This window comes from Aotus nancymaae, unplaced genomic scaffold (genome assembly GCF_030222135.1).
Source record: "Aotus nancymaae isolate 86718 unplaced genomic scaffold, 86718_ANA_hifiasm-v0.15.2.pri h1tg000032l_0, whole genome shotgun sequence".
NCBI lineage: Eukaryota > Metazoa > Chordata > Mammalia > Primates > Aotidae > Aotus > Aotus nancymaae.
Window position 1 is genome coordinate 21,483,045 of NW_026988445.1, and position 22,954 is coordinate 21,505,998.

Below are 22,954 nucleotides of genomic sequence, written 5' to 3' on the forward strand. Positions count from 1 at the left end.
TTTCTTAAAAAATAGAAATACTTTCTTTTGAAATATGTAAAGGAAAAATCAAATTCTATTTGTCAAAAAATATTTCCTCTACACTTGAAGCAAACACAAACATGAGTTTTACTCACCATCATCTTCGCCTAAAAGAGAAAATAATAAAAAAGATTTCAGAAAATGTCTTACATAGCTCAGATCCCACTATTTTTTTGAGACTACAACTGTTAAACTATTAATTGTTATCACAAACCTTGGTCAGTGAGTAGACATCCTGCAAATGAGTCCTCTTAATTAGAATATAGGCCAAAGAGTATAAAATTTGCACATTTTGAATGGGTGCAGTGGCTCACGCCTGTAATCCCAGCACTTTGGGAGGCTGAAGCGGGTGGATCACCTAAGGTCAGGAGTTTGAGACCAGCCTGGCCAATATGGTGAAACCCTTTCTCTACTAAAAATACAAAAATTAGCTGGGCATGGTGGCATACACCTGTAATCCCAGCTACTTGGGAGGCTGAGGCAGGAGAATTGCTTAAACCCAAGAGGCGGAGGTTGTAGTGAACCAAGATTGAGCCATTGCACTCCAGCCTGGGCAACAAGAGCAAAACTCTGTCTCAAAGAAGAAGAAAAAAAAAGATTTGCATATTTTTTAATACAATAAATAAAATATCAGAAACCAACTAAAAATAGTCATAAAGACCACTATTTTCAATAATTAATTAATATAAAGTGGCTCCTTTAATCATTATGTACACAATCCTCTCTGAACGTGACTGTTTCCATCCTGGAATATTTTTCTCTTTTAAATTACTGCTCCTCAGCACAGATATGCTCTTAATAAGATCTACTCTTATTAAGAGTAGATCCCAAACTGTAATCAGTGAAACCCTTGGCAGTGTGCTACTTCAGGGAGGCCTAGAGGTACGGAAGAGGCCAGAGGTTGGGCTCTAGGACTACCACAGCAGCTCTGTCTGTCACTAAGTGGGTTCTGAAAAAAGATTTCAGCTGTGAGGCAAAACTAGTAAAAGAGACAAAGAATAAGACTCCAGGCATGTCTTTTAATATGGCCAACTTCCTTCTCCATGCACTTTCAATGTGAATTTGGGGAAAAAGAGTATTTGCCACATTGTGACAGAGTGAGCAAACCCTTCCAAGACCATTTGGTTCTCAGAAAGGTCTAAAGATACCAATTTAGACAAGGAAATTAAACTTCTTAAAACACTCCTGGTCTAACTGGAATGGCAGATCAATTACAGGGTTGCTCCCAGGGTTTGGTTCCTCATTGAGAATAGAACGAGGATGTACCCCACTGATGACAGTAATGCTGTTCCATTGAAACATGACACCAGACACACGTGTTAATTTACAATGTTTCCAATAGACACATTTTTAAAAGTCAAAAGTATACACACACCACAACAAAAATATGTTACATGATGCAAAGGTATAGCAGTCTTACCAAAACGATAAGGTTCTGTTTAACAGCAATACGGTTTTTACATCTAAATAAACTAAGATTAAATAAAATTTAAAATTCAGTTTCACACTAGCCAAATTTCATGTGTTCACCAGTCCCATGTGGAAACTGGTTACTTTATTGGACAGTACAGATAGAGAACACTGCTAAAGGCAGCCTACGCTTCTAAAATTTTTGTATGTTTTTCCTACTCAGTGTCACATATGAGTCAGCACCTGGGAACTTGCTAGACTCTTGGGCCTCATCCAAGATCTACAGAATCAGAACCTGTATGTCTACAAGGCTCCCAGGTGACTTGTATGCACCCTGAAGTATAGAAGCACTGTTATGAAACATTGGTTGTCAAACTTGGTTGCACAGTAGAACCATCTGGAGAGTTTAAAAAATACCAATGCCTGCAGTTCTCATTCCAAGGATTCTGACTTAACTGGAATAGAGTAGGGCCTGAGCATCCAGATTTTTAAGAGGTCCCCAGGAAATCTGACATATATTGATTACTTATGTAATCTAATTATTTTACATAAACTTCCTAGTTTAGAGTCTGGCACATAGCACACACTCAGTAAGAGTAATTATGTGAAACATGCCTAGAAATCTTGAGACTTGACTATGAACTTATCTTATACTTTCTGTTCATCATTCAAACTAACCAAAAATAAAAGTGAAAGTTTTTTTCAATATAAAGTTTAGTTACAAAGACATTTTATAAACAATGAAAAGCATGAAAATGTACATATGAAAAACCTACCTCGGCTAGGTGCCAGAGGATTTAAAGGACGATAAACAGATCGAGGCCTGAAAAAGAAAGCATAAAAGCCAAATATAAAATGGTTTGACTATTGTAGTATATAATTTTATTCCAACAGAAACAAATACTACTCTCCCCACCCTCTCATTTTGTTTTTTGAGACGTAGTTTTGCTCAGTCCCCCAAGTTGGAGTACAACGGCATGATCTCCGCTCACTGTAACCTCCTCCTCCTGGGTTCAAGTGATTCTCCCGCTTCAGCCTCCCAAGTAGCTGGGATTACAGTCACCTGCCATCAAGCCCAGCTAATTCTTTTGTATTTTTAGTAGAGAAGGGGTTTCACCATGTTGGCCAGGCTGGTTTTTAACTCCTGACCTTAGGCGATCCGCCTGCCTTGGCCTCCCAAAGTGCTGGGAGTACAGGCCTGAGCCACCACACCTGGCATCTCCCCACCCTATCAGTCATTCCTTCTTCCCCCATCCCCTCCAGTTACTTGAAACAGTTCTCTTCATAGATGCTGTTCCACACTCTCCATGCAGAGGTCCCTTTATAGCCAGTGTAACGCTCTGGATTCAGCAACAGGTCTACATACTGAGCAGCTGGAGATCTCTCATCTGAACAACAAACAGTTCATAAAAATCATCTATATTTCACCATTTATTTAAAATTTAACAGTACAAAGCAAACCAGACTACCCAAAGGTAAGAGAAATACCATGCTTTTCAAGTAATCTCCAACTTAAATGATATAGTGGTTAGTATACTTGTGACTGTATTTGACTCAGGATTTGTAATGACTTGGACAAATTCCTTAAGAGAAGAAAAAAAGACTCTTCCATTTCCCTTGGATACTCAAGTGCTCTTTTAAGTAACATCCCCTTCACCTTATTAGAGATGTGAATCATTTCTTAAGTTTTAACCACCCAGGATTGAAAAGACCAAACAAAATCATAACCTGCTTTAATATTTCATATGATTTATTCCCTAAGAATATACCTACCTAACCACACGCTTAGTAACATTTTGTAACATATATTATATTAAAAATGGAGATTTCCTTGCTACTCTCTGCTTGGACTTATGAAGTACATGGCTCCATAACTTTGTGATCCAAATCTGATTATTCATAAAGGTATACCAATGCTCTAGTTTAAAAAAATTATGTATTACTATTTTTACTGATGTTAGCATATTGAAGTGCTTTTTTTTGCTCTCAAACTAAAACACAGTAGGCACAACTTTCAAAAACTTGTTGAAATATTTAAAACTAAATAACCATTTTCCAATTGGAAACCCAAATGAGTATTTACCAGATCTCCACTATCTAGATTTTTTTTTTGAGACACAGTCTTGCTCTGTCACCCAGGCTGGAGTGCAGTGGCACAATCTAGGCTCACCACCGAGTAGCTGGAACTACAAGCATGCACCACCAAGCCCAGCTAATTTTTATATTTTTAGTAGAGGCAGGGTTTCATTATGTTGGCCAGGCTAGTCTCGAACTCCCAATCTTGTGATCCGCCCACCTCAGCCTCCCAAAGTGCTGGATTACAGGCATGAGCCACCATGACTGGCCCTATTTGGACATTTTAATTGAGATCTCTGAAGAATACAAAAGATTTAAAAAATAATCTTAATTATTAAGGCTCACATTCTGAATAGAAATGGAAAACATATGCTTTTCATACCTAAAAAAAGACCATGCCTCACACATGTATGCTCATAATACATATAAGCTCAAGTGTTATATATAATGGCACAGATGTAGTCCTTTATATGCTTACTAACCTTTTGTTGTCATGAGTATAAACAATAGTACACAGGCAGCTGGTTTAAAACAGGGATCAAATATGGTCATTAAATGTCCCTCCATTACCTGATAGTATAGTTACCTGTCAGTAAACAATATTCCCTGGACAGTCAATGACCACAGACTGGGATTATCCATGATCATAAGGGCAAAACAGCATCTTAATCTATAACTTCCAAGAATCACATGGTACTTTTTTTTTTTTTTGAGACAGTCTTGCTCTGTCGCCCAGGCTGGAGTGTAAAGGCACACATCTCAGCTTACTGCGACCTCCAACTCCCGGTTCAAGCAATTATCCTGGCTCAGCTTCCCAAGTAGCTGGAATTACAGGCACCTGCCACCATGCCCAGCTGATGTTTTGTATTTTTAGGAGAGATGGGATTTCACCATGTTGGCCAGGCTGGTCTTGAACTCCTGACCTCAGGTGATCCACCTCCTCAGGTGATCCACCCGCCTGGCACTTTCATGATGTAGGAAGAATACAATGATAATTAACAATTTAGTATATTTAACGGATTATATATAATTTAGTGGAAACATGATTTTACAGGCTGTAAGAATAGTGGCTCTATTTCTAGCTCTAAATTTATAAAGATATTCCACTATAAAAAATAAGGCAAAGAAAATGATTTACAGATAGAAAAAACTGTCCAAGAACACAGATTGACTCAGAACTCAAAAACGATTTTTAAAATCTTAATTTAAAACACTGATTATGAAAAAAAATTAAACACATCACATGCACATCTATGACATGTATGGCATACACACATGCGACACATATGGCATGCACATGACATGCATGTCACATGTACACATGTATGACACGTACGGCACATACATGACACGGCATGCACACGGTACATATGGCATGTGCGTGACACACGTGACATGTCACGTCTGCCATACATGCAACACTTGTCATGCACGTCACACATCACACATGACATGCCATATATGACAACACGACACATGGCACATACTTGTAATGCATGGCACATACAAGACATGTGTAATGCATGACAGGTCACAAAACGACACATACGTGAATTGTACATGTCATACACGACACACAACACAGGCTACACGTTATACATGGTGCATCCATGTCATAGATGACATACATGAAACAAAAGACATGCATATGCCACATGTGTGCATGTCATGTGCAACCTACATGTCCCCATGCATGACACATAACAGCACATATACAACATACATGGCACATGACAACACGTTATTTATGACATACATGGCACATACATGACATGGCACATGACATTGCGTAACCGTTGCCATTAAATTCTGGCCGCAGACCCGGAGTGTGTCATATGTGACATGTCACATATATGTAATGTTTATGTGTGGCACACATGACACATACATGTATTGCATGTGTACAACATGCACATGTTGCATGTGTATACATGCATGTTGCATGTGTATGACATGTATAACATACATGTGTATATATATTTTTTCAAAGTTTTACTTTGTTGCCCAGGCTGGAGTGCAGTGGCGCCATCTTGGCTCATTGCAACCTCCACCTCCCAGGTTCAAGTGATTCTAATGCCTAGCCTCCTGAGTAGCTGGGATTACAGGTGCCTGCGACCATGCCTGGCTAATTTTTGTATTTTTTGGCAGAGATGGGGTTTCACCATGTTGGCCAGGCTGGTGTCAAACTCCTGGCCTTAGGTGATCCACCTGCCTCAGCCTCCCAAAGTGCTGGGATTACAAGTGTGAGCCACTGTGCCCAGTCAAATTATGAAGTATAAGTCTGGCTTTTGATATGCGCTTGTTGGTGCATGCCTCTAGTCCCAGTTACTTGCGAGGCTGAAGTGGGAGAACTGCTTAAGCCCAGGAGTTGGAGGCTTCAGTCAACTACGATGGCACCACTGCACTCCAGCCTGGGCAACACAGCAAGATCCTGTCTTTAAAAAAAGAAAGTATGGCTTCTAGTAAAGAAACAAAAAATCTTAAAATTCAGTATTTAATTTCTAAGTTGTATAGTTTTAATTTTCATAAGCTGCTCTTGAATAAATTCATCTGCAAAACCGAATTATATATAGGCTTCACAATTAACATTATCTTCTCTGATGCATATATATTTATGTACATATTTATAAATTTGTGTGTGTACATTTAAGACTATAAGTGTATAGAGTCCCCTACAAATGTGCAAACTCTTCGCTTAACAAAACGAACTAAATAACCAATAAAGAAGAAAAATCATGATTCAGATATTAAACCATGATGATATAAAATATACTTTAGGCTGGCCACAGTTGCTCATGCCTGTAATCCCAGCACTTTGGGAGGCCAAGGCGGGTGGATCATGAGATCAGGAGATCGAGACCACCCTGGCTAACATGGTGAAACCCTATCTCTACTAAAACTACAAAAAATTAGCCAGGTGTGGTGGTGGCATGGGCCTGTAATCCCAGCTACTCAGGAAGCTGAGGCAAGAGAATCACTTGAACCCGGGAGGCAGAGGTTGCAGTGAGTTCAGATTTCGCCACTGCACTCTAGCCTGGGTGACAGAACGAGACTCCATCTCAAAAAAATAAATAAAATGAAATAAAATATACTTTAAGGGAGCTAAAAAAAAAAATCACAAGTGAAAAATCAACTATATCTGGTTTTTCATTGTTCTTTTTTTTTTTTTTTTTTTTTTAAATGTGGTCTTACTATGTTGCCCAGGCTGGACTTGAACTCCTCAGCTCAAGCAAGCCTCCTGCCTCAGCCTCCCAAATAGCTGGGACTCTAGGTGCTCACCACAACACACAGCACAATTATATCAGTTTTTATAACTACTTTAAGTAAAACTTACATTTTCAATGTTCTTAATGTTTATTCCCTTAGTTCAATCAATAGTTTAAAAAAAATCTTGTAATACTTTTTCAAATCATGAAAAGGGTGGGTTTTGTTAACCAATACAAGGAGTTTGCAAACTACAGCTCATGTGCCCAATCTGGCCTGCTGCTTATTTTTGTAAATAAAGTGTTCATGGAACACAGCCATGTTCATTTGCTTATATAGTGCTTTCACACCATTATGGCAGAGATGAGTAATTGCAACAGAGATCCTATAGTCAGTCTATAAAGCCTAAAATAGTTACTATTAGTCCATTTACTTACAAAACTTACCAACCTCTGCTCAATATGGACAAGAATTTCATGGGACATCCAGAGTGAGCAACGTGTGTGGGAGAAAGCATCTATAGGCCAAATTATCTACAAACACACTAGTTGGTATTGCCCACCCCTACCCCTGGGCCATCTGTGACACAGATTTTAATTTCTTCCTGAACTGCAACTTGTCTCAGTTTGTTCAGATTATCTAACCATTTACTGAATTATCTAACCATCTACTATGTCCTCCTCACAAAAGTTTTACTTCTTTCTGTCTCTACAAAGCAGCTTCCTAATTCCTTATTCTGGGAATTTATTGAGTTGAAATAGTGTTATTTTTTCCTCTTCAAGTATGCTTTTTTTTTTTGAGATGAGTCTCACTCTGTTGCCCAGGCTGGAGTGCACTGGCGCAGTCTTGGCTCGCTGCAACTTTGGCCTCCCGGGTTACAGCGATTCTCCCACCTCAGCCTCCTGAGTAGCTGGGACTACTTTAAGGGTACACGACTATGTCTGGCCAGTTTTTGTACTTTTAGTAGAGATAAGGTTTCGCCATGTTAGCCAAGATGGTCTCAAACTCCTAACCTCAGGCGATTCACCTGCCTCAGCCTCCCAAAGTGCTGGGATTACAGGAATGAGCCACTGTGCCTGGACCTTAAGTATATGATTTTTACTAACTGCATTTCCTTCTCACTGTCCTAATTTAATAGAGTTACGAGGTCATACCACATTTTCTAGGATGTTAAACATTCCTCCCTGCTTCCTAACTCATTTCTCTCTTAAACAATAATGGTGGCATATATAGACAACTTAGCGTGTGGGCTCTTTGCTATGGGCACAGATAAAAAAAAATACTGTATTATAGACTCAGGATTGAGCTTAAAGCCCTCCATCACCAATCCTAACCCAAACTGCTACTAACTCACTGCTAAAATATGATTTACAGTTAAGGAGAAGCTACAGTTGATAAAGCTCTCAAGAAATTTTGACACACAACCAGATTTACAAACTGCTGTTTTGAACATTTATTAATGAATGTATTTTAAGGAAAAAATAAAACTAAAAATCTATCATGCTATTTAGGCTTTTTATGAACCAACTAGTTCATTCAGCAAATATTTACTAAGCATCTACCATATCCAGGCACTGTTCTAGGCACCAGGGATACATCAGTAAACCAAAAACATAGCCCTTGCCCTCAAGTAAGCTCACAATCTAGCTGGAGAAGACTGACAAGAAATCAATACACTAAATAATATGCTATATACTGTAGGGCAGTTGTTAGTGCTTGGGCAGGGTGGGGACCAGCAGTGCAAAGGGACAGAGAGTGATAGTGGCTACTATCTTATATAGTGAGATGAGAGCAGGCTTTTCTTATAAAGTGACATTTGAGAAGCAACATGAACCAAAAAGCAGCAGCAAGCCGTACATAAAGACAGTAACAACAACAACAGAAAGAGTGGTAGGAAAGCAGTTTACCTTAAAGGATATTAAATTACTAAATTATTTTTAAAATTATTTCGTCTATAGGGATCATCTTCCATTCAAATAGAGTCATTATCAACATCAAAACAGCAGGAAATGGGGTATATGGATATATTCCCTAGCAAACTGGGTAAATATTCTTATATTTTTGTTCTAATCCACTGAATTTAGGAAGCAAGAATAACTAAACAATGATTCTAAAGCTACCCTGACGGTAATTTTAAAAACTGCTATAGGCCCGGTGACGTGGCTGACGTCTGTAATCCAGGCACTGTGGGAGACCAAGGCAGGCGGATCACATGAGGTCAGGAGTTTGAGACCAGCCTGGCCAACATGGCGAAACCCTGTATCTAATAAAAATAAACAAATTAGCTGGGCATGGTGGCACACGCCTGTAATCCCAGCTACTAGGGAGGCTGAGGCAGGGGAATTGCTTGAACCCAGGAGGCAGAGGTTGCAGTGAGCCAAGATTGTGCCATTGCACTCCAACCTGGGCAACAGAGCAAGACTCAATCTTAAAAAAAAAAAACAAAAAACTGTATATAAACCACTGGACTATACAGAAACATTACAACTCAGAAGAGTCATGATAATCCAATTAGTAGGTACCATGGTGGTTTTATATGTATAAGAATATAAAAATAATTGATTTTGAATATAATCTTAAAAATCTTAAGGGACGATTTCATATAAATTCTTAAATATCTCTTACATTTTTACAATTTAAGAAACTAATACTTTTAAAAAGTTAACACTGTTTATACTGATGGCAGGTAATCTACATATCAATTTACTTATAGCAAGTAATTCCTGCAATTAAGTATTTTTATTAAATACCTATTTACCATAAGAGTAAGATATATTCACACAAATTATTAATCTGAAAACCTATTAAACAAGCACTATTATTTATACTTTAATCAAAGAATAGGTAAATGTACAATTTAGAAATAAGTGACTATGAGTGTTAAGCACTCAAATACACCTGTAATGACAACCAAAGAGCAAATGCAAGAGTAAGGAGAGGTGCAATGTCTTGCTGTGATACAACCTCTACCAATTCTATGTATCATAAAGGGGATAGATACTTCATTAATTACCCCTTGGTACAACCTTACTCAGATTCCTTTAAAATTTCCTTATCGAAACCATATAAACCAAGATAACATTCTGTCTCCCAGCATTATTCTCAGTTTACCATACTACAGTGGAAGCTCACTATAACTTACTCCACTATAGGCTGGATTTATAGCACAATTATACCTGTGAATCTTTTTTAAAACTTTTGGAAGCAGATCACTCTAGATTCTCGAAGAGTTCCAAGAACTGCTATTTCCAACTATGCATACTTAATCCCCAAATTATTTTCCACTATGAAAAATATAACATTATCAAGGGAAAAGGTGAAGAGAAGCCAAATGAATGATTTATGCCTACTCAGCACAATTCTTTGGGAATATTATCATACAGATAAAAAATTGAGTTGCTGCAATTACCTTCTGTTAAGTGGTAGTTACTCTGGTAGAGTGTCCAGTCTTTCTACCATTCCAGGGGACTCTTGGAAAAAGGGCTGTGGAGAAGTAAAATTAGAGTCCTCCCCAGTATTCATCTGAGTTTGTTAAGACCTCTTGTTCACAGACCTATAACTAAGTGGCTTCACAGATGGTGTGTCATAATGGAAAGAATACAGGTTTTGGATTCTGATATGGGATCAAAGCCTGTCTCAGCCTCTTACTATTATGTGATCTTGGGCAAGTTATTTAGTCTTTTTCAGACTCAGTTTTCTCAGATATGAAATAACACACACTTATGAAGGTAGCTGTAAAGACCAGAAATAATGTATTTAAGGCACTGAAGACAGGGCCTGAAACATAGGCTCTCAATAAATGCCATTATGAATAGTAAGATCTACAAAGCAAAATCCAGTATTGAAGCTATAATTCAGAGTATATTTTCATCGATTAATATGTCTTATGAAAGGATTAAAGTAATTATAATAGTTTATTGTATTACCATCGAGTTCACAAAAGTGATCCCGTGAATCATCATATCTTGCCCAGTCAATGAAAGCTTCTTTGCTTTGATTACTATGGGAAGGAGAAATAAAAAAGAAAAATTATTAAATCTGGAGTTGAAAATGTTAACACTGTATTCTAGTGTAATTAAAATAGGTAATTTGAGGTCAGTCAAAGATTAGGTGATGTCACATTCTGTTATTACATGAAGGAATGACAAAAAAAAGTTATATAAAAATACATATATTAATTTCCTTAGGTAATTCATATTTCTTAACTATAATGAATTAGGACTAGTTCAAAAATAATTTTGACTAGAAAATAACTTACAAATAAATATCACATGTAGTTAAATACAAAACTCAAGCTAAACTTTTCAATTCACTTAAAAATTATGTTAAATATATTTTTTCCTGAAGTAGAAATTAAATTTACTTTCAGAATTCTTTTAATTTATATTACTTCTATACTTACAAGATCTAAAATACCAAGAACTGTATTTCTATAATCTCCCCTGCAACATGGTATTCACTGGTTATACCAATGCCACTTTTATCATGGGAATCATTCCTTTTACATCCTACTTCACATTTAACAAAATCTATGATCAAGATTTCTAACTTGAAGAACTGATATGGAACAACTACATTTATTGAAATCAACTTTGGTCTACATGAACTTAAACCTATATTCAGGCCTTCCCTGCATAGAATACTCATGATGGCAGGATCTATCAGAGAGGTATAATTTTGCTACCCTCTTTATTCATAACACAAAAGGAAAAAACAAGGTACAAAACAACTGTATAAATCAGGTATATAAAGGTAAGAATCAGGTAATTCCTAAATGTGGTACCTGTCACAATCGTGAATTTGTTTCGTGTTTGAGAAACCGCTACAAAGAAGTGTATAAGCTTGGCTGAATGACATCAACTATATCAATACATTCTTCCAGTTTAACTTACTATGTTATTTTTTCCCTATTGGAGTATACAATAAAAGTTAATGAAAAAATTGTACCATAGTTGACTCAACTGAAATACGTGATGCCGTAAACAATGCCTAATTACAGCTAAAATGACGTAACTAAAGTCGTGTTTAATAAGAGAATCTATATTGAAAACAGTGAAGAACAAATCAATAGTGACATAAATTCCTATTTTCTTGTTAACAGTATGACTAACTTTCAGGAACTTTCTTCATTGAGCATCCTCATTTGAGGAGACACATTCTCATTTGAAACTCTGCTGATTATTTCACCTAACCCCTGCCTAAAACCACAGGGAAGTCATGCCTAAGTCACAAAAAAACACCGAATGTGCATCTAATGCTAATAAAGCTGCCTCAGTTTGATTTATAAATGAGTTAGAAGGGACCTTAGAGGTCATCTAGTTCAGCTTTTCCAAAAGTCAGTTTGAAGATGTATGCAACACTCGTTGCATGAGAATTTCTTGGGCTTAACTCAGCACTTCCTTTCAAGATAGTATCCCGAGGTTAAAGTAGTAGTCTTCAAACTGGGAAGTGAGGAGCATAAAAGATGGAATAAGGAATGAGAAACTTTCTGGGTGTGATATATTTTTTTTTTTTTGAGACAGGGTCTCACCGCATCCAGACTGGAGTGCAGTGATGTCATAGCTCACGGTAGCCTTAACCTTCTGGGCTCAAGTGATCCTCCCATCCTCAGTCTCCCAAGTAGCTTGGATTACAGACACATGCCACCACATCCAGCTTTTTTATTTCTAGTTTTTGTAAAGACGAGGTCTCACTATGTTGCCCAGGCTGGTCTCAAACTCCTGGGCTCAAGTGATCTGTCTTGGCCTCCCAAAGTGCTGCGATTACAGGCGTGAGTCACCATGCCCAGTCTCTCTCTCTCTACATAGATATATACGCATACATATACACACACACACACACACACACACACACACACAGAGGGGTGTGTGTGTATTTTTTTTTTTTCTGAGACACAATTTCACTCTGTCGCCCAGACTGGAGTACAGTGGCACCATCTTGGCTCACTGCAACCTCTGTCTCCTGGGTTCAGGTGATTTTTCTGCTTCAGCCTCCTGAGTAGCTGAGATTACAGGCACCCACCACCACGCCTGGCTAGTTTTTTTTAGTAGAGAGAAGGCTTCACCATGTTGGCCAGGCTGGTCTCGAACTCCTGGCCTCACGAGATTCCCCTGCCTCAGACTCCCAAAGTGCTGGGATTACGGGCATGAGCCACCGCACCCAGCCTATGGTGTCTTAATTGTGATGACGTTATATGGCTGGACACATGTCAAAATCAAACTGTATCCTTTATGTGCAGTGTATTATATTTTATTAAACCTCAAAATAAAGCTGTCTAAAGATTGTACCAATCGCTGGAGAAGCTGTAGAACAAGTAACTGATACACTGCTAGTAGCAATATAATTTGGTGAAAATTTTGGAAAACGATTTGGCAGTACCTAATACCATTCCTAGGTATATTCTCCATAGAAATGTACACATGTACCTACCAAATTTATTTATTTACAGATAGGGTCTCTGCCACTCAGGCTGTAGTACAGTGGCACAATCATAGCTCACTGCAGTCTCAAACTCATGGCCTCAAGTGATCCTCCTGCCTCAGCCTCTCGAGTAGCTGGGACCATAGGCACATGCCAGGCTAATTTTTTAAACTTTTTTGTAGAGACAGGATCTCACTTTGTTGCCCAGGCTGGTCTTGAACACGTGGCTTCACACAATCCTCCCGCCTTGCCCTCCCAAAGTACTGGGATTACAGGCATGAGCCACCATGTCCAGCTGTATCCACCAAAATATTTTTGAAATGGCCCCAAAGTATAAGCTACCAACAGCAGAATGGAAAATGGAAACATGGCACATTCTTACTATAGAATACTATAGGTCAATAAAAAAAGAACTAAACGTTACTATGCCCAAAAACATGAATGAGTCTCAGATACATGTTAACAAAAAGAAGTCAGATACAAAAGAATATGTTCTATATCATTCTATTTATAAATAATTTAAACCAATCTCAGTCAGTATCTCAAAATCATGGTTAACTTTGGAAGATGATAATGACTACAAAGTACATATGTTAATCTTCTGGGCAGCAAGTATACTGCTCTGGATGGTGGCTATAGAGTTGGGTTCACTTTGTGAAGTTAAATTGACCTTTACACTTAAGAATTTTATACTCTACTCTATGTGTATTATACTTAAATTTTTTAGGTTTAAAAAATAATTTCTGTTCAACAAAAAACTATAAGTAAAATTATGAGACAAGTCCTAACAACCAATACAGCCAACAAAGGATTATCACATTACATAAAGAATGCTTACAAATCAGTAATAATTTAAAAAGCCAACCCAATGGAGAAAAAAATGACGAAGAATATAAACTGGCAATTTTCCCCAATATCTTGTAAGGACTTAAGCCTAGTCCCTAGATCATTCCTCTATTTACACTCTCTTCCTTGGTGATCTCATTCAGGTTTATGGCTGCTAAATACCATCTATTCATTGACTGACTTTCAGACCTCTCCTCTAATTCAGACTTGTGTATCTAACTGCCTACCCGAAATCTCCAAGTGGATGTCTCACAGGCAGCTCAAACCTAACAAATCCAAATTGGAGTATAACTTTTTATCAGACTTGCTCCTCCTGTAGGTGTCCACAGGTCAGTAAATGGCAACTCCATTTTTATAATTCCAAATCTTGTAGTCATCCAAAAGCTCATATCTTCTTAATACCACATACCCAATGCTGCAGCAAATCCTGTTAGCTTTATCTTCAAAATACATCCAGAACCTGACTGCTTCTCATCACTTCCACTGCTATCACTTGGTCTAAATCACTGTAATAGCTAATTTGGATTACAACAATAATCATGTAACAAGGCTTCTGTAACATAACATCAGGCTCCCTCAACACATCTGCTTACTCCTCTGTTCAAAACCTCCCAGTGACTTTTTATTTTACCCAATCCAAAAGCAATACTCATTATAATTGCTTTCAAGGCTCTACAAGATCTCTACCCACCCCACCTCCTGCCCCATCCCTAGCATCTTTTGACCTTGTCTTCTGCTACTTTGCCTTTGATCACTGGGCTCCAGTTACATTGGTCTTACTGTGTTTAGGTCTAGGCATGATCCTGCCAAGTGAGATTTCAACTAACATTTATATATACCTGGAATGCTCACCCCACAGGCAACCATAGTATGACTCGTGCCTTCACCTTCTTCAGCAATTTGTTCAAATGTCGTATTATCACTTAGATCTTCTCTGACCACCCAATTTAAAACAGTGCCACTCTCTCGCTCCTAGCCCTCTTTGTTCTTCCCTGCTTTATTATTTTCCTTAGCATTCATCATTTTACTTCTCATATATTTTATTAAGTCAATAGTTAATAACACATTATTATTACGTTATTTCCTCCAAAAAGGATCAAGCTACACAAAGGCAGAAATTTTATCAGGTACACTACTGTATCCCTAGTACCCTAGAACAGTGCTTGGCGCATTGTAGACATTCATTTGTTGAATAAGAAACTCAAATGTTCAATAAATTAAAAATGCTCAAATCCACTAGTAATCACAAAGTACAAATTAAACAAAAGTGAGGTACTATTTCACACTCATCAAACGTTATCAGCTTTTGGCAAGGATGTAGAGAATGGTACAAGCTCTCAGCACTGGAGTGAGTACATACTCACACCAAGTACTATGGAATGTCATCAGGCAGTATCAACAATGGGTACAAAAAGACAATCCTAAGATTCAACATTTTTACTTCTAATGTAAAACAGGAATTTGGGAATGCTCAAGGTGGCATGTTTGTAAAATTAAATAATTGAAAATAGCTAAGCATCCATCAATAGGAGAATAGCTAAGTAAAATATGGTATATTTATATGAAAATCATTCACCAGTTAAAAGAATAAATCTGTTTCAACATGGACAGATCTAGAAGGCAAAATGTAATGAAAAAAGCTACGGAATGTTAAATATAGTATGTCATTTATATAAAGGAAAAATAAAACCATGTATACAAAATAAAATATTTTATACATATAAATACATGATAAAAACAAAAACATGGACTGGATATAGACCACCAAATTCATGATAGTAGTTACCTCTACTGGATTAGGGAATAGAACATAAGGAATTTTAAATTTATTTGTGATGTTTCTTGTTCCTTAAAACATATGGCAGAAAATGTTAATATTTATTTATTTGGAATAGAGGCTTATTTATTTGAAATGGAGGATATATATGTGGGTGTTTCTTTTATTTTCCTATATTAAATTTTTTCTTCAATAAGATTGCTAACTTATACTGAGTCATTAGCAATTGTAGTACATAAATACAAATCTTTTTTTGGGGGGTGGGGACAGAGTCTCGCTCTTGTCACCAAGGCTGGAGAGCAATGGTGCTATCTGGGCTCACTGCAACCTCTGCCTCCCAGGTTCAAGCAATTCTCCCGCCTCAGCCTCCCAAGTAGTTGTGATTACAGGCACCAAGCCACCATGCCCAGCTAGTATTTGTATTTTTAGTAGAGATGGGGTTTCACTATGTTCACCAGTCTAGTCTTGAATTCCTGACTTCAGGTGATCTGCTCACCTCAACCTCCCAAAGTGCTGGGATTACAAGTGTGAGCCACCATGCCCAGCTCATAAATGCAAATCTAATGAAATGGAAATGTAAAGGAATTTCTGAAATATCCCAATCCCAACTACTGATTATTCCCAACTACTGATTATGTCTAGTCATTTTACACTGCACAGTTTGAGGCCATTTGTATATTATTTATGCTGATTTCTGTTTAGAATAAGGAAAAATTAGCAAAAAAAGAACTATGAAATTTAACAGGCTAATAACAACTTTTATCATTCAAAATGTAACATGCAGACTGAATTACTATTTATAAAAAAATTAGGACTTCAAGACCCTTCTTCCTTAGTAATCAGGAAGAATGGATCCATAAACCCTGCGAGCTGAACAATCTTGTAAATTTCTACTATTTAAAAGATTTGCTATGGATGATATATTCTAGAAACTTAAGGATAAATCAGCCAAGAAGGGGCAAAGCTATTACAAAATTTAGGACAAAGAATAACTTTCTTCCTTTAAAAAATATATTAGTTAAAACTTTAATGGGTATAAAAATGTTTTATCAAAATCATAAAAAAAACTGATTCTTGATATAAATAAATAAGGGAATATTTTCTTAATACTACCAAAATAAAACTTGCCTTAGTGTGCTGTTAATTGCTCCCAGTTTATTAGCTTGCTCACAGTCTTCTAATTCTTTGGTATTGTTTGCCATTTTCAAGTACTGCAAAGAAGTTCATAAGTTTAGTCATAATTATTGCCTTATTCTTTATTTCAGTTTCTACTGGCAGAATAATCAATCTGTCAACAATGATATACACTAAATATAGATCATTCCATTATAAAAATCCCTATCATATGTAAGAAATACAAATGAAAATGAGGCAGAAATTTCCACCAATTAAATATTATTTCCATCAACGACATATTAAAATTTAACAATTAGCACTTTGGGAGGCTGAGGCGGGTGGGTCACTTGAGGTCAGGAGTTCAAGATCAGCCTGGTCAACATGATGAAACCCCATCTCTACTTAAAATATAAAAATTAGCCGGGTGTGGTGGCACATGCCTGTAATCCCAGCTATTTGGGAGGCTGAGGCAGGAGAATTGCTGGAACCTGTGAGGTGGAGGTTGAAGTAAGCTGAGATCACACCACTGCACTCCAGCCTGTGTGACAGAGCAAGATTCTGTCTCAAAAAAAAAAATAAAAATGTAAAAATAAAATTTAACAATTAGGACTGTTGTTTGTGATAATGTCAACTCAAAAAAAACCCTCTTGGGAGGTAAATTTGATCATATGCACACACACACACACACACACACACGGTCACATTTAGTTCCCAAGAGGGTTTTAATATACATAAAAGATATATACACATACATATGTGTATATGTGTGTGTGTGTGTGTGTGTGTGTGTATATATATATGTATGTATGTATGTTTGCAAAATGGTTAAACCTTTGAACCTGCAGCCCCACTGAGAACACATCCCAAGGCAACCACTTTTTAAAAAAGGTACAACTGCCTTGGAAAATTATTTGGTATTATTTGTAATGTTGAGATAGGCATGCCTTTGGTTCAGCAATCCTGCCTTAACATGTAGACCTAGAAAAGCTCTTACATGTGAGCATAACGAGACAAAGGACAAAAATGCTAGTGCATTACTGTTTGAAATAGCCAAAAACTGGGAACTGAAATGTCCATTGATAGAGGAATGGCTAATATGTAAGATGATGAACAAAATCCACATATACAACAGAGAAAATTTCAAAAGCATAAGACAGTAAAAACACAAACTGAAAAAAAAGTTTTTAACCTAAAGAAATACAAAAATATTTAAATTACAAAAATTTTTTACATACAGATTACATATTACTTGTGGATACAAATGCAATAAAAGTACCAAATATATTACTTGTAGATACACCTGAAATAAGAATATAAAACCACAGAAGGATACTTCAGAAAAACGGTTAGCTCAAGGGAGGGAGGAAGTAGAATGGACTGGGAAAGAGCTGAGGGGGTTTCAATTGCTTTTATATGGTTTTACTTTTTCAAATCTGAAGCAAAAGTAAATAGGATAAAGTAAAAACAAAAGATTACACAGGAGAGAGCAAGAAGAAAATGGAAAGGACACACAAGGGGACAGAGAAAGGGTATGATGACCTTTATTATGTATGCATAGTCGTGAAAAACTAGAAATAAACAGTTATCTAAAAACGTATCAATGGCAAAATAAATTATGATACTCTCGTAAGAGGACAAGAACAATCATTAAAAATGAGTATCTTAATACCATCTGAAAGTACTCTACTCAAAATTTCTTGGTAATTATTTACTCTATATAATTCTGAACCTGCCAGGCTGACTAGTTGAAACAAAAGACTAAAAATAGCTATGTGACAAAACACCTGCTGACTAGGGGATCTGAAGCTATAGTTACATTTAATAGTTCTTCCAGAGATTCCAAAAATGGTATTGAGCTAATTTCAAAAGAATCTAGGAATGTACAGCCTGTCTGTGATTGATGCAAGAGTTAGGAATTTGGAATTCTGAAGCAAAAAGTCTCCATTCCCAACTAACCACATTATGGTTCTTTATTATACCCACTGTCAGTCAGTAAATGGTAAGTTTCATGACGTAAAGCAGAAACACTCAAGGAAGAGGTGGGACTTACCTTATTAGAATGCCCAGCTTTTATTCCAACTGGAATTTTACTCTTAAAATAAGAAAAACAAAAATTTTTAGTCATCTTTGTTTTTTTAAAATTTCTTCACAAATCGTCAATGCAATGCTCTAATTCATCAAGTATTTTGTTCTATGAGGGGCACATACACACTCACTCAAATTCTGTTTTCACACTATCTCATAAGGTACAAGAGTTATCCCAATATACAGACTTATAAATCAAAGTATAGAAAACTGAATGACATACACAAAGTCAGAAAGCCAAAATCAGCTCTAATAACTCCTAATGCAGTATTTTTTATATTTACATAATTTAGGTTAAAAACACTGATAATCACTTCTTCCACAAACTTTGTTACCATAGAAAATAAAGTTTTAAAAATTCAAAATTCTTTGCAATGTATTATGTGCAATTTTAACTAATGCTCTAATAAAGTGTAGGCAATTTTGGATTACTAGAAGGCTTTTTTGACCCACATAATTAACCTAGAGTTTACCAATCTAATCTAGGGTTTACCAATGGGAGAACTGTGTGTAGATGGAACATTCTTTTTCACAAGGCCAGTGACTAGTGTTTGGTTTTAATAAATGTATCTGAATTATTACAACTGGTTTATCAAATAGAACTTTAAACAAAAATACACAGTACATTTTATATATATATATATATATATATATATATGTATAAAATTTTTTTTTTTTGAGACAGTCTCGCTCTGTCACCCAAGCTGGAGTGCAGTGGCTCAATCTCGGCTCATTGTAACCTCTGCCTCCTGGGTTCAAGCAATTCTCCTGCCTCAGCCACCTGAGCAGCTGGGATTATTATAGGAGTGTGCCACCACACCAGGCTAATTTTTGTATTTTTAGTAAAGATGGGGTTTCACCATGTTGGTCAGGCTGGTCTTGAACTCCTGACCTCATGATACACCTGCCTCGGCCTCCCAAAGTGTTGGGATTACAAGCGTGAGCCACCACACTCAGCCACGTATTTTATTCTTAAAGGAAACTAAATATTATAAATTTTTTAACAATTTTCCCTGTTGGAAGGACATTCGTATATATTTTTAAGGACAACAAACTAGACTAACTGATTAGGTAAGAAAAGCAAAAAGTGAAAGGAAAACAAAGCTGATGACTAATTACTGTTGAAGGAGAGGTATATAATTAATTATACTAGATAACAAAAATCAAAGTCTAAAATGTAGCATTCTCTAAGTATAGGTTTTTAAAAAATGTAAATCTAACAAGGCCAAATGAAAATAATTCCAAGCCTGAAATTTCCCCAAATAAATCACTGTAAATTTGAAGTATAGGGTCCAGTAGCTTGTTTTTGTTTTGTTTTTTACCTATGAAACAAGATGCTGATTCAATAAAGCATGAAATAAAAGAGAACTGCAGATCCAATCCTAGAACAGGCTTCTGATTTTCCTTTCATTTTAGAGTAAGACTGCATTTCCACATTCAATCACCAGTATCACTGGCTACAAGTATCTTCAAACCCATTTTGGTGTCAAGAATAGAATTTTCAATAATCTGGTTATAAAGGAGAGAGCTGAGAGCATATGGATTTGCTGACATGTCCAAATCCATTGACATTAACCTAAAATAGAGGTTATGCTTATCTAAAATTCCAAGAGAAAACAGTCTTTGCCCTATTATTTTAATTTATTTATCATACCTCTGGACAAGGCTCCACATGACAGTCTTTTATTGAACAGTGGCCATCTTCTGCCCAGAAAGGACAAGGTCGCTTCAGATTAACCTTGAGAGAAAGAATAAATTAAATTCAGTAAACTCATATTATAGTTATAGAATGCTGTCAAAGTGTCACTGTGCTGGGCACCAGTGACATGGTAGTGGATAAGAAGGAATGCTTCCTATCCTAGTGGCACCTATATGGTTCAGAATTTTAAATGACTGCAATGAGCTAGATCATGCCATTGCACTCCAGCCTGGGTGACAGAGAAAGCATTTAGAACTACTTTAATGTTCTCCAGCCCCCTAATGTTATCTTATTAACAAGAGTTCTCTCATGCACCCATTTATTCAACAAATAAGAACTGAGTATCCACTATGTGTCAGGCACTGGGTAGGCTCTGGGGGAAAAATGGGCAGAAAAAGAACTCCCCTCTCCCTCTGGAACTTAAAAATCTATTGAAGGAAACAAATTAAACATTTGCATGTTTATTACAAGTTGTGGTCAGTGCTACAAAGAAAATCCAGAGTACAATAGTTGTTTTGGTGGATGAAGGCCTCTTAGGCAGTAATATTTTAGGATGGAGGAAGTGTGCATTTGGATAAGGCAATAAAAAGCCTGGACAGTTGTGTGAACTAAAAAAATACCAGTTGGGCTGTTTAGTGTAGAAAGGGGAGGGTGGCAAAGAATGATGATGGAGGTAAACAAGGGACAGATCATGCAGGACGTTTTAACCATAGTAAAAACTAGATTTTCATATTCTACACATTATAGGAAAACAGTAATTCAGTAGGACTTGCAGATTGCCCATGCCAAAATCTAGGTTTGATTCTCTTTCCTCCCTTTTGTTGTTCCCCATCAAACAATTCATTTTCCACTTTTCACCACCTACCTCTTACCTACACTATCACATAGTCTCCCTGCTCCTACTTCTACTTCTATTTCCATACAGCAACTACAGTTATCTATTTAAAACAGATCATGTCATATCAATCCTTCCTCAAAACCTTCCCGTGGCTTCCCATCACTCTTAGAGTATATAAACTCTGCAGCAAGTTCCACAACGCCATCCATAACCTGGCCTCTAGCCTACCTCTCTGACCTCTTCTATCATGCTCCTCTGGCCACACTGGCCTTGCTGGGAACATACCACACTCCCTATGTCTCAAGGTCTTTATCTTGTTTTTCTCTGAGACAGAGTCTTGCTCTGTCACCCAGGCTGGAGTGCAGTGGCACTATCCTGGCTCACTGCAGCCTCAAACTCCTGGGCTCAAGCGATCTTCCTACCTCAGTCTCCCAAGTAGCTGGGACCACAGATGTACCACCATGCCTGGCCAATTTTTGTTTTTAAGTAGAGACGAGGTCTCCTATGTTTCCCAGGTTGGGCTGGAATTCCTGAGCTCAAACGATCCACCCACCTCAGACTCCCAAAGCATTCAGAGTACAGGTGTGAGCCACCATGCCCAGCCTCAAGGTCTTTATATCGGCTGTCCTCTCTGCCTGTATTATTGTTACTACAGATCTTATGTCAGCTCACTCTTTCACCTCATTCAAGCCTCTCTTACATATCACCTCAGCAGAGAGACCATTCCTGACCAGGCTTGCTAAAGCAGTGCTCAGTATGCAACCTCTACCCCAACGTGCTGTTTTATGTTCTTTTATGGCACTTATCACTAACTGTTATCTGCTTATTTATTGTCTGTACCTCCTACCAGCATGAGGATTAGAATTTTGCATTATCTTAGTCTTAGTGCTTAGAACAGTGCATAAAATACATAGTAGACACCTAATTAATATGGTTAAGTAAACAATATCTATATTACAGAGAAGAAGGCAAAGATAGGTAGACTGGACACACGGAGGAGAGAGTGATCAACTCTGACTTTTGGTAACATGCAAAATGGGTATGACTAGAAGTGTCTGCGAGAGATTTATAGGCAGCAGGGCAGGATGTGCATAGACAATCTTAAAACAGCATGGCACATTTGGGGACTGCAAGTTCTCAGCCTGGACACCTCCCTTGAGCTTCTGGCCTGTATATCCACCTGCTTCCTGGATTATCTCTTCCTGGACAGGGCCTTCATAGTTACCTCAAAATTAACATATACAGAACTGCACCCCTCGTTCTAGTGATTCTCACCATCTGGGTAAATAGCAACTCCATTATTCTAGTTCCTCAAGCCAAAATCTTGGCAGCTTTTCCAGCAATCCCTGAGGCTCTGGCCTCTGACAAGCTAGAATTTAGGAACCTATGTAGCAAATAAAGAATAAACCTCCTTGAGCCTACAAAGAAGGAAGAGCACTCTGTGTGCCTTCTTCCCCTGGCT

General features: G+C 37.3%; 1 protein-coding gene across 1 annotated transcript in view; it reads right to left on the minus strand.

The window, feature by feature from the left end:
- Positions 1 to 22,954, minus strand: part of ERO1B (endoplasmic reticulum oxidoreductase 1 beta) — a 64,786-nt gene that overhangs the window by 17,704 nt on the left and 24,128 nt on the right. Inside the window, exons 3-9 of the mRNA XM_012459899.2 lie at positions 20,610 to 20,693; positions 18,921 to 18,962; positions 16,883 to 16,965; positions 10,638 to 10,711; positions 2,699 to 2,819; positions 2,208 to 2,254; positions 117 to 128 (exon numbers count right to left, since the gene is read on the minus strand). Of these exons, the coding sequence (XP_012315322.1) occupies positions 117 to 128; positions 2,208 to 2,254; positions 2,699 to 2,819; positions 10,638 to 10,711; positions 16,883 to 16,965; positions 18,921 to 18,962; positions 20,610 to 20,693 (463 nt within the window). The remainder of the gene's footprint in view (positions 1 to 116; positions 129 to 2,207; positions 2,255 to 2,698; positions 2,820 to 10,637; positions 10,712 to 16,882; positions 16,966 to 18,920; positions 18,963 to 20,609; positions 20,694 to 22,954) is intronic.